The following is a 14,148-nucleotide window of genomic DNA, read 5'->3' as shown; positions in this document are numbered from 1 at the left end:
AGAAGTAAGGGAGGGTCTGAGCAGAAGCAGCTGGCATGCGCTTTGCATGAACTAAGCACCTTTCCTACCTGCAAGTGTAGGTCTACATCTGTCAGAGCACCCTCTAGTGGCCAATTCACCCCTCCCGTGTTCTCTACGTGTCTGACAATAATAATAACTGTCACTTGTATTTGAATACAACTGCAACTGGAAATCAGTTTCCACGTGTTGGGTTCAGGAAATGCATCAAGGCAAATTGGTATCTACATTCCCTCCTACTGACAGGCAAGATGGAGCAATGACATTCTGCTTCCTTCATAGCAGAGTACCAAGCTCACCTGTCAAAGTAATAATTGGAGATATACTAATCTCCTAGAACTGGAAGGGACCTTGAAAGGTCATCGAGTCCAGCCCCCTGCCTTCACTAGCAGGACCAATTTTTGCCCCAGATCCCTAAGTGGCCTCCTCAAGGATTGAACTCACAACCCTGGGTTTAGCAGGTTAATGCTCAAACCACTGAGCTATCCTTCCTTCACAGTAGAGTACTAAGCTCACCTGTCATGGCCTGTATCCTCCCAGGTCACTAAGTATGTGCTGCTTGATGCAATCCTTGTAGCAGAGTTTGGGATGGCCAATCTACTTACTGCCTTTTTCAAATGCACTGTACAGAACTCTCTTAGGCAGTCGATTGTTCCGACCCAAGTCAGTTTCCTCCGTGCTGGCATTGTTGCCAGCCGTAGTATTTCATTGTTGGTGATTTTCCCGGGTCATTTGATTCCCATTATGCTGCATAGGTGGTGTTGTGGCAGGCAATTAAGTTTTTGGATATGGCACCAATCAAGGGGACAGGTCTCTAACGAGACTGACAATAATGCTACAAAATGTTATATAGCATCTTTTACCTGTAAGTAACCTATAGTACATTGCAAACAAGATGTCCAAGAATCACTTCGCCCATCCCCCACCCCCTCCCACTGAAACACAGCCACCTCTGAGGCAGGAGGCAGCAGCTATGTAATATGGCATCATTACACAGAAATTTTAGGACAGCAAGTGAAGAAGAATCCCAAACCCAGTTGAAACCGCCAGGGGGATTTAAAGAGGCAGAATAGAATAACAGATTTGGTCAGGACACCAGGGTTAATGCAAAAGGCCTTATTCTAATTTCAGTTACATCAGTGTAAATCTGGAATGGCTCCATCAACTTCAGTGGAGCTATTCTGTATTTGCCCTGGTGTAGCTGAGATAAAAGTTTGGCTCCGTGACTCTTAGGGAAAGTGCCATGGGATCTTTAACAGCCCTAACTGCTCAGAACTTCCATCTGAAGATGCCCCAATGATTATTCCATACAGCCCCCATACACACTGCTTTGTTTCTGCAAACAAATTCCAGAGGTGCTGTATTTTACAGGGACAAGAAAACTGACACTGAAATAACCCCACTTGGAGACAGCACGCTGAAGGCACTTTGGTTTATTTAGAGAGAGGCTCAGAGATGTTGTTTCTCTTTCCATCATTTCACTGGTATACCGAGCACCCTATGAATAGGATCCATATTTCACCAGATGGCTCAGCCAGAGATATCAGAGCCATGACATTCCAGGTGTCTGTGGACTATCCAACCTGCATCCCTTCCCTGGCATATTGAGCATCCTCAGAATATCCAAGCGGAATCTCTTCCCCATGCTGGGCATCTAGGGGACCAAAGATTTGTACCATCTTGTTAACAGATTGCACAGCCAGATGCTATCTGAGCTGTATGCTTTTGCTGGCAGATTGGGCAGCCGAGGTATACTCATCCCATACCATTGCATTGACACATTAGGCATCTGGTGAATAGATCTGGTTCCTTGTTGCTTCAGCCACACTGGGGGCATCTGTAATATTTCTGAGCCACACTGATTGTCTGGGAGCATGGGAACTGGGTCCACATTCCCTCAACATCCGAATGGCTACCCAGGGACTATCAGACCAGAACCGCTTCATCACTATATTGCTAAATCCCAAGAATATCTGATCTATACTCCCTTTACTGGGACACAGGGCAGCCTGAATACTGAACATTCCCATTTTCTATCTGCTGGGGTGAAGGGAAGGACTTGCACTGCAGACCTGATGCTTCTTTGGCATATTTCATTTTAACTTGAAACATAGATCGGGCCGCGGGATGAGAGACCATCATCATCAGGCCTGAATCCCCAAGCTTGGGTACAGATCCGAATCTGAGCTTTCCCAAAATTTGGGGACGTGTGAATCCGGTGTCCCCGTTGGGTCCATTGCAGCCTTCACATACACAAACGTCTCTAACGTTTGGGCAGGTTTGGCTCGAGGGTAGCTGTTTGAGCCCATTTCTAGTTAAGCTAAATGAAATTAAACCAATCATATTTTATTATTTCAATCACTTTATTTCTAATAATAATTACAATAATTTTTGCATGATGGTAGAGACCACAATGTGCTCAGTCTACAGAAAAATATAATCCCTGCTGAAATGGGGCACTGACACTTGAAGGTCGTGTGAAAGGCCAGTTACTCTGTTCCAGGTGTTTGGAATAACAGAAGTAGTCATTGGGCAAGAGGAAAAGGGTCTTGGGGAGCAATCACAGGTGCGAGAGGGAAAGTGAGTGGCCATCCCAGACCACTGTCCCTTTAAGACCAGCTGTGGGTCACACAAAGGCCATAATCTTGACTTGTTGCCATCCTTCCAGAGCTTCCTCCATGAGGCACAGCAGCAGGCAGCACACCTGCTCCTGTCCTGCCTGGGGGGTCCTGAGTTGGGATGAAGGGCTGGGGAAAGAGGAGATGGTGCCTGGGATGGGGAAGTGTTATCCAGATTTTCCAATGAGTTCAGACCAGTGCAAGGGTCTTTGCAAGGGACATTTCATATCTGGGGCTTTTCAAGGAGGCACCAGGCTGTAACTCACACCAACACACCCTCTTCCCCAAGAACATGGAAGGGGCCGTGATTGCCCAAGAAGTACCTGTGTGGGAGCACCTTGTGCTCGTCCTAATATTGTACAGAGGATTTACTGCAAAGACCTTTGGCAAGCGAGCATTCACATGCTCTCGCCGTTAGAGCAGGGAACCGGGACCCAGGACTCCTGGGTTCATAGAAGAGACCTATGCAGGATTCTTCCCTATTGCCTGATTTCTAGAGTTTAGTCCTAAATGTCCCAAGCGATGGAACTCCCAGACCACCTTATAGCTCTCACCATCGGGAAGGCTGTCCTGATATTCCCTTTCCTAGTACTATTATTTGCATCCAAGTTCTTTGGGGGCAGGGACTGTCTCTTTGCTATATACAATGGGACTGCGGGGTCCCAGGCTACTGCAAAATAAATAATAACTGGGATCCCATTCCTCCTAGTTAATCCCCTGTATCACCATAAATAAGGCTCCTCCTTTCTGGGAGTTCACAGCCTTCTGATATTGTCAGGCTGTTAGCACATCCCCTTTCAGTCATTGCTTAGCTAAACCAGACGGATTTAGCTCTTTTAATCTTTCCTCACCTCCTTGATCATCCTTGTCATTCTTCTCTGAACTCCTTCCAGTCTGTCGATGTGCATCTGGGAATGTGGTGCCCAGGACTGAACACGATATTCCAGATGTGGTTACCTCAGAGACATCAGATGCCAGAATTTGCAGCAAGCCTCAGCATCCACAGCTGGGTCCAGGTTTTCAGAAGAGCTTCAGCGCCTGCTTACGCACCTAATTAAAGGGCAAGCTTTTCTGACAATGAAACCTGGCCCACAGAGAGGGACTAATGCCTCTCTGCTCATGACTGCATGACCTTGGGCAAGTCACTTACTTGCCCTCCCTGTAACTCAGTTTCCCCATCTGTAAAATGAAGACAATGATATGCTCCTGTGAGGCTGAATCAGCTAATGTTTGCAATGGGCCCTGATCTTAAGGCACCGGAGCCAGGCAAAGTGTTATCACTGCAAGAAACCACAGGAGATCATGTTCCCTCACCAGCTGGACATAACTAGGAATGAAATTATTTGGAATTATTTAAAATATACATGAGACCCAGACTCTTCTCTACCCAGAAACAGGCTGTTATTTAAACCCTCGCTGCAGATAGGATATAAACCGTTACAGGTCTCATAGGAAGCATCTTTCACAGCTAATCATTTTCTTTCCTTGAGTGCTTGCAAACCAGATACAGCCTCCTTTCAACTAGGTGCTCCACTCTCCAGTCTGTTCTGTTCCCTCACTCCCACCCCCATCCCTTCCACCCTCTGCATCCTCTGGCAAGAAGAGAGCCCAGGCTGCATTAGGATCCTGCAGCTGCTGGGACAGGCTTGGGTACAGTCCTGCTTCTGATACACTGCAGGGGGGTGCAGAGAACCTGTGCATCTGCCTAAGGTTCCCCTGAAATCTTCTCCCTCGTCTCCCCCTGGCTAGGTTAGAGGGAAATCATGCCAACTGTGCTCCCCAGCACTGCACGCACATCATTTTTTGTTCCCCTACAACCCAGCCCTTACCATCCCTGGAGCACTGGAGCATCTTTACAACTGTAACCTCAGCAGCACTCCCCTGTTCCCCAGCAGAATGTGGAGCATTAAAATGAAGGCCCTGAGTGACATTCACCTGTGTACAGAAGGTGAGAGAAAGCCTGTGCTTCACTTAAGCACAGCCCTCATGCTGGCCCTTTGCACAGCAGGGACTCAGTGGGACTGAAGTGATGCCCAGGCTTTGTGTTGACCCCGCTACACAGAGTGGAATTTCACTCCTCTGTGGAAGGGTTACGAGTGCGAGAGCACCACATTGCACAGTAGCTCTCCAGAGGACAGCTGTGTTACTGCAGCATTCGGTAGCAGTAAGGGCATCTAGTCAATGTCCATTTGGCTTCTTCAGTCGAACGGCCCCTTTGATCTCTTTGAACACCACTGCCTCAGTGAAGGGTACAGGGTTAGGGCATGCTAGGATGGGGCACTTCCTAACCCTCAAGAGTCCGTTTACCCATTCCCCAGGCAAGCCAGTGGCAGGAGAGTCAGCTTCAGAGTTTCTTGCCCATATCCTAATGTCCTTCATGAGAGACCTGGCCCATGGCTGTTGGCATCCAGGATCCAGGGCATCTCAGCACCAGCCAGAGGAAGCTGGAAAAGCCCTGCCCTCCAGGCTCATCTGCTTCCCCTGTCCTGTCGCGGCCCATTCTGATTTCTGCAGCAGGGTCAGTCAGCCGGGGGCAGGGATGGCACCACGTTAGTAATAATCAGAGTAATCCTCCTCTTCCTCGCTGGCTGTGGGAGCCTCTTCTCCTGGGTTCACTGGGGAGCTAAACAGAGCAGGGGGAGCAGCTTCTGCAGCAGAACACAGAGGGCAAGAGATAGGGGTAAAGGAAAGGGAGAGGCAGGATCAGTGAGAGGGATAAGAGAAGCCCAGGTGGGCTCTGTAGCAATTGTTCCAGTTTCTGCCTCTGCCCATAGTGTAGCATCTTGGGAGGGTGTTTCTGACCTAGGCCTTTCCCCACTGAATGCCATGCAGCAGACCTGAGACTGGCCCCTGCCTCTGGCTCACAGGGAAGCTCTGCAGACTATCTGCACATGGGCTGGCAAATCCTGAATCTCTCTCCCCCTCCACCTCTCTTCCTCTGGAATGGGTGGGACAGGGGCCCAGCCTCAGATCTTATCATTTCCCCTCCATCATTCATTCATTCATGCAACAGATCTCCATAGTCTTCTATCCTGGGCCATTCTCTCTAGCTGGTTCTGCAGTGCCTGTCTGGTGATGTTGATTGGCTGCTTGCGTAATTTCCCCTCCAGTTTCCCCTAAAAATGGAGACAGAGCCAAGGATTTCATTGCAAAAGGCCTTCCCTCCCTCCCAATCTCCCTCTTTCTGTCCCCCTTCCCTTCATCCCCGATTGCCTTCATCTCCCTCCTCCCTCCTCCTTTCTCCTTGTGTCTACCTCTCCCCTCTCCAGCAACTCTGCTGGCGTAACATGGTGTTTTCCAGTGAATATATCAAATCTCCAGACTGAATCCCGCTTGATGGTTACATGGATGCAACTCAGTTGAAGTCAGCAGAGCTGCCCAGATGTAACTGAGGGCAGCCTAAACCTGCCCTGGCATACGAAGCCATGACAACCAACATTTCATTGCAGCCAGGCCTGCCTTTGATTCTCTGGGTCAAGGATAGAGCTTGGGCCCTTCAGGAGGCCTCATACTGAGAGTGCGAGATTGTTTCTTTCGTCTCTTGTTTCCTTGCATGCACACAAAGCGGGCAGGGACACAAGGTACCTGCACTGACGACAAGAAGAGTAGCTTTGGCAGTGGCATTGCCCAGCTTGTTGTGTGCAATGCAGAAGTAGGTGCCTCTGTCCGCCTTCCTCACCCCTTCAATCTGCAGCCAGCTGGACAGCTCGTATTTCAAAGGGCCACCTCTGGACTGAGAGCAGGAAGAGAGTTAGGGCAAATGAGTCCCACAGTTGATTGCCAAGCTGGGCCGGTCAGAAAAATGCACACACCCAGAGGGCCTCCAGATCTCACTGAGCATGGAGGAGACTCACTGAGATGGAGATAAGTGTGTGATGCACCTGGACAGAGGTGCATGTCAGGGTCACTCATGAGGGCCGAGCTGAGTTGGGTCCATTCACCTGAGCGGAGCTGAGTCAGGGTCATTCACCTACATGGAGCTGCCTCAAGGACCCTCACCTGGGTGGAGCTGAGCTTGGGGACCCTTTGCCTAGGCGGGGTTGTGACGGTGTCACTCACCTGGACGGAGATGTGAGGATCATCTCCAGGTAGAGCAAATTCTTGTTCATCCTTCCTCCATTCCACGAGGGCCATGGGGTAGGCAAAGACCTCACACATGAAGATCACATCATGGCCCGACACATTCACCTGGTCTTGGGGATGGTGCTTGATCTGGGGAACTGCACAGAATCCAGACAATAGGCCGAGGATTTTAGAAGCTCAGGAGGTCAGAACCTAATCCGCCTCCATCACCAGACAGAAATGAACCTCCCTTAACCAGAATCATACAGGCTGCTGCAGGAAGCATGGCAGAGATTTAAACAATCAAAGCATCTTATTAAGCAGCAGCTACTCCTATCCTATCTAGCCACTCACTCTGCCTGGTCAGTCTACATGGCTAGGAAATAACACAAGTCACCTTAACGAGTGCGGCAATGAACCACGCCCTCTGCCTGATCCCAGCCCACTGTATCAGAGGAAACAGACTGTGAGAAATACACTGAATTCATTGTTGATTTTAGATGTCACTGATGGGTCTGAGCCACAGAGTTCAGATTCGGATCCAGATTGCGATTTGGCTTTTGGCCCATGTCTAGCCATTAATAATAATCACTACCATTAACTTGCATTTTTCTAGAGCCTTTCATCCCAAAGGAGCCCTGTGCTACAGGCAACTCTTACACACAGAAGTAGCCCCAGGGAAGCCAGTGGGAAAACTTGCATGAGTAAGGGCTACTGCTGGTGTGAGTAAGGGTTGCAGAATTGGGCCTTCTATCTCTAACCCCCACATATGATACATAAAATACATATGGAGCAAATACACATGTGGCACATACATAACCACATTTTAAAGTGCCATATCTCCAGTGGGGTAAAGCAGCACTGCTGCATCGACATCTCAGATGAGGATCTGGCCCCATATACTTATGTACAGTACATATGTATGTTATCTACTTATGGTACATACAGATATACACAGTACATACATTCACATATGGTACATACATATAGTACTAATACAATATACCTATGGTACATGCACATATACAATAACATGGTACATAAGACACTGTGTACATATATCCATATGGTACTTGAATACAATATGTATATATACAAAGAATACATATAGACCATATATATGGTACACACGCACAGTACATACATAAATCATAACTGCAGTGCAGCTGCCTGTGGATGGGATGGTGAATGGATGTGTTCGTTTTTAATATACACATGCACCTGAATATTCTCTCTGCCCAATTTCCTTTCATTATAAATCAGCACCTGAAGGAATCCGGCTCTGGCTTTTAAGGCTACCTGGGAGGGGGTTGGGAAGCTAGCTCACAGGGGAGCCCAGCGCACAAGGAAACCCAATTTGCAGGACAGCTCTGAAAGCCCTTTAGGGCATTCAAGTCCCCTGATCTCTTGTGTGGATTGATCAAGGAAGGAGGTGAAAGGGTTTGCTGGCAGAAAGAGAGATTGAGAGGCTCCACCTGCCCAATAACAGCCTTGCTGAGAGGCCCAGAATGCTAAAGACTTCCCTGAAGGGCCCTCCCAGCCATCTAAGCTGTCCGATGATAGACGCCTGGCCAATGGAATCTGGCCATGGCTTGGAGGATTAGATACTTCCTGTGCCATTCTTCACCTCACCCCAGGTATGCTGGAAAAGTGGCCGGATCCCTCGTCTATCCCTGGGCCACCTTCCCCCTCCCAGTCTCTCTCCAAGCAGCAGAGGGCCAACAAGGAGGTGGGCCGTTACCTGCTAGGCAGGGCCCATCGCTGGTGATGCTGAGGTTCCGCCCCTCTCTCTCACGCACGGCCTCCTGGAACTTGCAGATGTTCTGGTAGGTGATGTGATCGGAGCCACACACGGCCGCCTGGGACCTGCACACACATTGTGGCTCGGGGATCCCCCCATAGCCTAGCTCCTGGATGTCCAGCTGGCACTCCAGATTCTCTCCGCACCGCCCATAGAAGGTGCCACTGCCATCCAGGTCGCAGAGCTGCCCCTCAGCATTCCCGCACTCCAGGCAGCAGCCACAGTGGTCACGCACCAAGCCTGCTGGGCAGGTTGTGGCTCTAGGGCACAGCTGTGGCACACACTGACACTGTCCTTCTGCACCCTCTTCTGCCCATGTGAGTCCAGTGGGATGCGGCAAGCAGGAGGCTCCATGGAAGGACCAAGCCAGACCCATCACCAGCAGTAGCAACATTCTGCAAATTATCTCTGGGTGCCTCTTCTTCCCTGCAAGGAACAGGGCACCAAGTCTCTTCTGACCCACTTGGAAGTGTGAGCTGGGTGCAGATGGAGCCCCACGTCCGGATCCTCTAGTTTCCACTCAGAGCCAAACACTAATAACTCCAGCAGCATGAGCAACCCTCCTCTCCCCGCCCTCTTCTCACACTCCCTTGGCAGGCAGGCTCTGGTTTCAATCAACAGACAGGACAGAGCAAGAGGAAAGAGGATGTCTTTGGAGGGATCCAATCCAGCCCTGGCTGGGCTCCTCCAGAGACCATCTGTATCCCACAGATGCTTCCCATTAAGAGTTGCATTGCAAAGGGAGATAAATACAAAAGGATCTTGCCTTGTCTTTGTAGTTGGCTGGGTGGGTTTGTGAGGAGGAAGCACGTGGATAGGCCTGCTTTCTCCTTGGTCTCTCCTCCTCTCCAGTTCTCTCTGTTTATCTTTTTGCTCTTTCACCCTCACTCTTATCCTGTCGTCCTCTTTATCTGTATATATGGCAATAAGTGCTATATATAGATAAAGCTCCTTGTAGACTTTGTCTGGGTTTTTCAGCCATCCGATAGACTTCTATAGCAGGGACAGAAGTCGCTATTCAGTCCTAGCGGAGGGATTCACAGCACCTATAGAAAGGTGATCTATTCAGTTCTATGGGGCTTTCCCCTAAGGGTTCTCTGTAAGGGTATGCCTACCCTTGGTGCTGGGGGCGGAATTCCCACCCTAAGGAGACATGCTCACGCTAGCTCTGAAAAGAGAGTGTAGCCAACGTGGATGAGCGGCGGGACAGGCTAGCTGCCCCAAGTACGCACATAGGGGCTGGGCTGGGCATGTACTCGGGGCAGCTAATCCATCCTGCCACCCATGCTGCCATGGCTACACTCTGTTTTTAGCATTCTAGCCGTATGAGAGCTCACACAAGTGCGTCTCCCAGCTCCAAGTGAGGCCAGACCCTAAAAGTATTGCCGCATTCTCCTGGAAGCTCCCAAACCCTTCAAGTCTCCTACCTGTCTCATTCTAGTATAAATCAGGAGCAGTGCCATTGGGATCAAGGGAGTTACACTGGTGTAAGGGAGATCAGGACTAGGCCTCAGCTCTTGCATTAGTGACAGAGTGTGGCTGGTGAAACACTGGAGTATTTTAAAGAAGCAGTGGGGTTTTCTCTTTCTATCTCCTCCCTTTATGTTTCTCCTCTCACCCTCCTCTCTTTCCTTCAGATCCCTTCCCTCTCCCTCACACTCCCTATGGCCTGATTGTGATTCACTACCACACTGATTAGTACCTTATTCCACAAGCAGTGTCATTGGCTCCATAGGGGCTATTCCTGGCTCAAGGTATTATTCCCTGTGCATAAGGGCAACCTGTTTCCTTTCTTTTCTCCAACCTCCTTCCTCATTGATTCTTCCTTTCTCAGCTGTCCCTATTTTGCTGAGATCTCCCCCAGCCCCAGGAGTCTCCATGGCCCATCTTGTCTTTGCAGATGCTAAGCCCAAGGTTGATCCACTGCGGTATGCAGCCACAGAGCGATCCTGGACCTTCCACCTTCAAACACAGCCCAGCACAGTCCCTGCAGGGAAGGGAGAAAAATCCTCCCTCCGCTTGTATTTATAAGCTGATAAGTTGTGCAGGTGGCACCCTCAGAGACAGCAGGTGTGATTGTGACAGCTTGCCTGACGGGAGTCTAGCAAGCAGCTGTTCTTCCTTTCCCGGAGGCAGCACTGTGTGTTCAGCCCCTGGCCTCCATTCTAGCTTTTGTTTGGAATGAGACTTGATAATTGAGGCCAGACTCCTTCCTGCTGAGCTGCTCAGATCAGAGGGGAAATGTACTTGCCCTTCACTTTGCTTTGACTTTCCCAGATTCCTTTTCAAGTTCCTGCTGGCCCCAGATCAAGGTCATTTGGGCAGTTTGAGTGATCATAGAGCTCTTTCAAGAAGGAAAGACAGCTGGATGTGGGGCTGCTCTGTTCTTTGGAGAATTTTCCAGGAAGAAAGCGTAGGGAAAGGAGATAAAAAAATTGGTGGAAGGGAACTACTCTCTGTGTCAGTTGAGGCAAGGATTGTAGGCACAGGCAGGCTGGGTGGTACAGAAGTTAAAAGTGCTGAGATCTTTCATTGTTGGTGGGCTATGTTCAGAGCTAGGAAGATTTCTGGGGCTGGCAAGAATGCAAAAGGTCAGAGCTTATTTTTGGGGGGTACCACAGACCATATGTCAGATCTACAAACTCTGATGATCAAAGTCTTCATCTCACCTTTGCCCACATACATCATATACCTATACTCACTGCTTCCAAGCTCCTATTCTGCCCACGCATGCCCTGTAAACCTGGCATGAGACAGAAAAGAGATACCAAGAAGGAAGTTAGAATAGAGATGCAACTACTGCTGTCTATTTGCAGGGTGCCTGCCGTGATGGGTCTATAAATGCCATGCAATGAAAAGCAAACAGAAAGCATTTCAAACCTAAAAAACCAGCCAGACAAATAAAGCACATGGCTATATAGCAAAATCATGCCACAACCTAGCAACAAAAGGACTGACTCTCAACTCAGTAGAAGGAGGGGAAGGAGTGAAATTCTGATCCTTTGCTGTACCTCTGAGTTGTGTATATGGCATCTGGATATTGTGTTGATGGGATAGATAGATAGATAGATAGATAGATAGATAGATAATCTGTTCCTAGGACATGAGGCTAGGATTTGTTTTGTTTGCCTTTTGCTTTAAAACTGTAAGACTTAGCTAAAGCTGCATGCAGCTCAGAGTTGGGGGCTACAGCGCCATACATACTACAGGGTAAAGCTGACATTTTCAGCAATGGCCTCTGATTTGGAATGCCCAACGTGAAATACCTCCTGGACTCCAGTTTTGATGAGTACCCACAGCTCTGACTCAAATGATTGTGGGTTCTAAAGGCTCAGTCCCTCTGCAGCTCAGGCCCAAGATGTCTCAGGTTAGGCACCCAAAATTAGTCACCTAAACTTAGAGGCTGTGTGTGAAAATTTGGCTGCAAGCAGCCACTCCCCAACATCTTCCCTGAGCTCCTTTCCCCAGCGAGTCCTGTGCTGGCACCATGGGCTTCTGCACTCTTGAACATGGTCGCCTGGAAGTTCCCAATGTTAATTCATTTATCAGGAGCCATATAGTTCTCTACCTATTGTTGCATCTTGGTCACTGCATGAGACAGTGCTTCTATTCAAAAGTACAAAAGTTGGTTTAAAAGTAATACAATATATATAGTACATAATCAGAAATAACCCAAATATGATTAATACATTTAACAATACAATTTAGATATTAGCAGCCAAGCATTCGGTTACATCACTCTTGGAACATTATACAGGGAGTTGGTTGTTGAAAGCAAATATATGAATGAGTGAAGATTGTCCCGCAGTAATTGAGAATTTAGGATAGGTTGTTCGTTATAAAATACAATCCATCAGGGAAGTGTTTCCATCCACCGCTGCCATCTATTCCTTCCCCAGGTGAGAATGTTGACTGAACAATACAAACATCTTGCATCATAGCCGATATTCAATCTGGAACCATGAGGGGGCACCAAAGTTTGCATCATCCCTGTCTGTGGAGTCATGATTTGCTTGAAACTAGCGAATGTGTGTGTGTGTTGGGCAAGGGAGAATGGGGAGCAGAATAGGGCAAATTAAAAAGTAAAAATCCCCTTTCCTTCCATGCATGCAGTCTCTGGTGCTGATAAAGATCCTGAAATGCTTGGCATGGTGATGCCATGTGCTTAAATGAATAGATAGAGAGATGATGTCAGCCAGGCTAGGCTCACAACCAGAATGGCAAAGGTAATGTCTCTTGGATTTATAATGACTTCATAAACAAAACAGCCAACTGATCACATCTGATTTAAGGTAGAGGAACGGTTCTAAGGGGTGTAGATGTATGGTACTATATAAATAAACAGCAACCAACAAAACAACAATAATACTAGAGATGTTTCTATATAAACGAATATGCAGTTTGGATTGGAAATTGCTAGTCACAATTAAGATGTCTCATCAGAGCTGTGTATGGCCCCAGGATAGAAAAAGCAGCTGGGTCCTGCAAGTCAGGATAGAGGAGCAGTGTAGGGCTGAATAGCAAGGGGGAAAGGAGTTGTACTGTATAGCCTGCTAAAGTGCATTAAACAAACTGGGGTATGAAGGACTGGAATAGTGTATGTGGGGGGATGGGGGAAGGTACAGATCAGGGTGCAAATATCTCAGTGTTGCTGAGTGAAGAGCCAAGGGAATAGGATAGTACATAGGTGAGGACTAAGGTACATTACAAGAGCCATGTATCTGAGGAGGGTGTCTCAGCTCTGGGCTGGGGTAGGCAGTGCAGTGCCTGGTCAGATACAGTGGTACAGCAGTACTCCAGGCACACACCCGGTGGAGAGTGCAGGACAGAGCCAGATGCAGTAGCCAGGCAGTGCCCCTGGCACGGGGCAGGGGGAGGGTCCAGGGCAGGTCCAGATGTAGTGGCAGGGCAGTTCCCCCAGCATGGAGCTAGTTGAGGATGCAGTGCATGGTCAGATGCAGTTGAGGGTGCTGTGCACAGTCAGATGCAGTGGCAGAGCAGTACACTGGCACACGGCTGGGGTGGGTGCAGGACAAGGCCAGATGCAGTGGGAGGGCAGTGCTCCTGGCACGAGGCAGGTGGGCAGCACAGTGCAGGACCAGATGCAGTAGCAGGGCAGTGCCCCTGGCATGGGGGAGGGTGCAGGGCAGGTCCAGATGCAGTGGAACAGCAGTGACCCTGGCACACGGCTGAGGTGGCAGTGGACAAGGCCAGATGCAGTGGGAGGGCAGTGCCCCCGGCACAGGGCTAGCTGGGGGTACAGTGCACGGTCAGATGCAGTGCTAGGACAGTGCCCCCGGCACGGGGCAAGCGGAGGGTGCAGGACAGGCTGCCCCTTTGGCTCACAGCCCGGTCCCGGCCTGTTGCTCCGGCGCTGCCTTTCCAGTGCGTGGCGCCTTTAAGAGCCATGTAAACAAAGCCTAGTCCCCGTCCCTCCCCCCGCTCCTCTCTTAGCCGCTGACGTTACTGCGTCGCTTACGCCGCCGCAGCGGGCTGCGCCATTCTCTAAACCCCGCCGCCCCAGGGCTGGCGGCAGGGTCCTTTACGTAAAGTGCGGGAGCTGGAAGGCGCAGCGCGCAGGCGCGGCGGCCCGGCCGGGGGGAGGAGAGAGGAGCATGAATGGAGCAAAATGGCGGATCATGTGCAGGT

General features: G+C 49.5%; 1 protein-coding gene across 1 annotated transcript; it reads right to left on the bottom strand.

The window, feature by feature from the left end:
• Positions 1-4,939: 4,939 nt before the first annotated feature.
• LOC120397300 (kazal-type serine protease inhibitor domain-containing protein 1-like) lies at positions 4,940-8,893 on the bottom strand. Its single transcript, XM_039522998.1, has 4 exons — positions 8,440-8,893; positions 6,696-6,856; positions 6,222-6,369; positions 4,940-5,284 (listed from the first exon to the last, which is right to left on the bottom strand). Exons 1-4 carry the CDS (start codon positions 8,891-8,893, stop codon positions 5,187-5,189), a joined length of 861 nt encoding a protein of 286 aa, XP_039378932.1. The 3' UTR covers positions 4,940-5,186.
• Between the last annotated feature and the right edge of the window lie 5,255 nt (positions 8,894-14,148).

This window comes from Mauremys reevesii, linkage group 2, assembly GCF_016161935.1.
Source record: "Mauremys reevesii isolate NIE-2019 linkage group 2, ASM1616193v1, whole genome shotgun sequence".
Lineage (NCBI taxonomy): Eukaryota > Metazoa > Chordata > Testudines > Geoemydidae > Mauremys > Mauremys reevesii.
The sequence above is the reverse complement of the archived record's forward strand: the minus strand, read 5'-3'. Positions and strand labels throughout refer to the sequence as shown.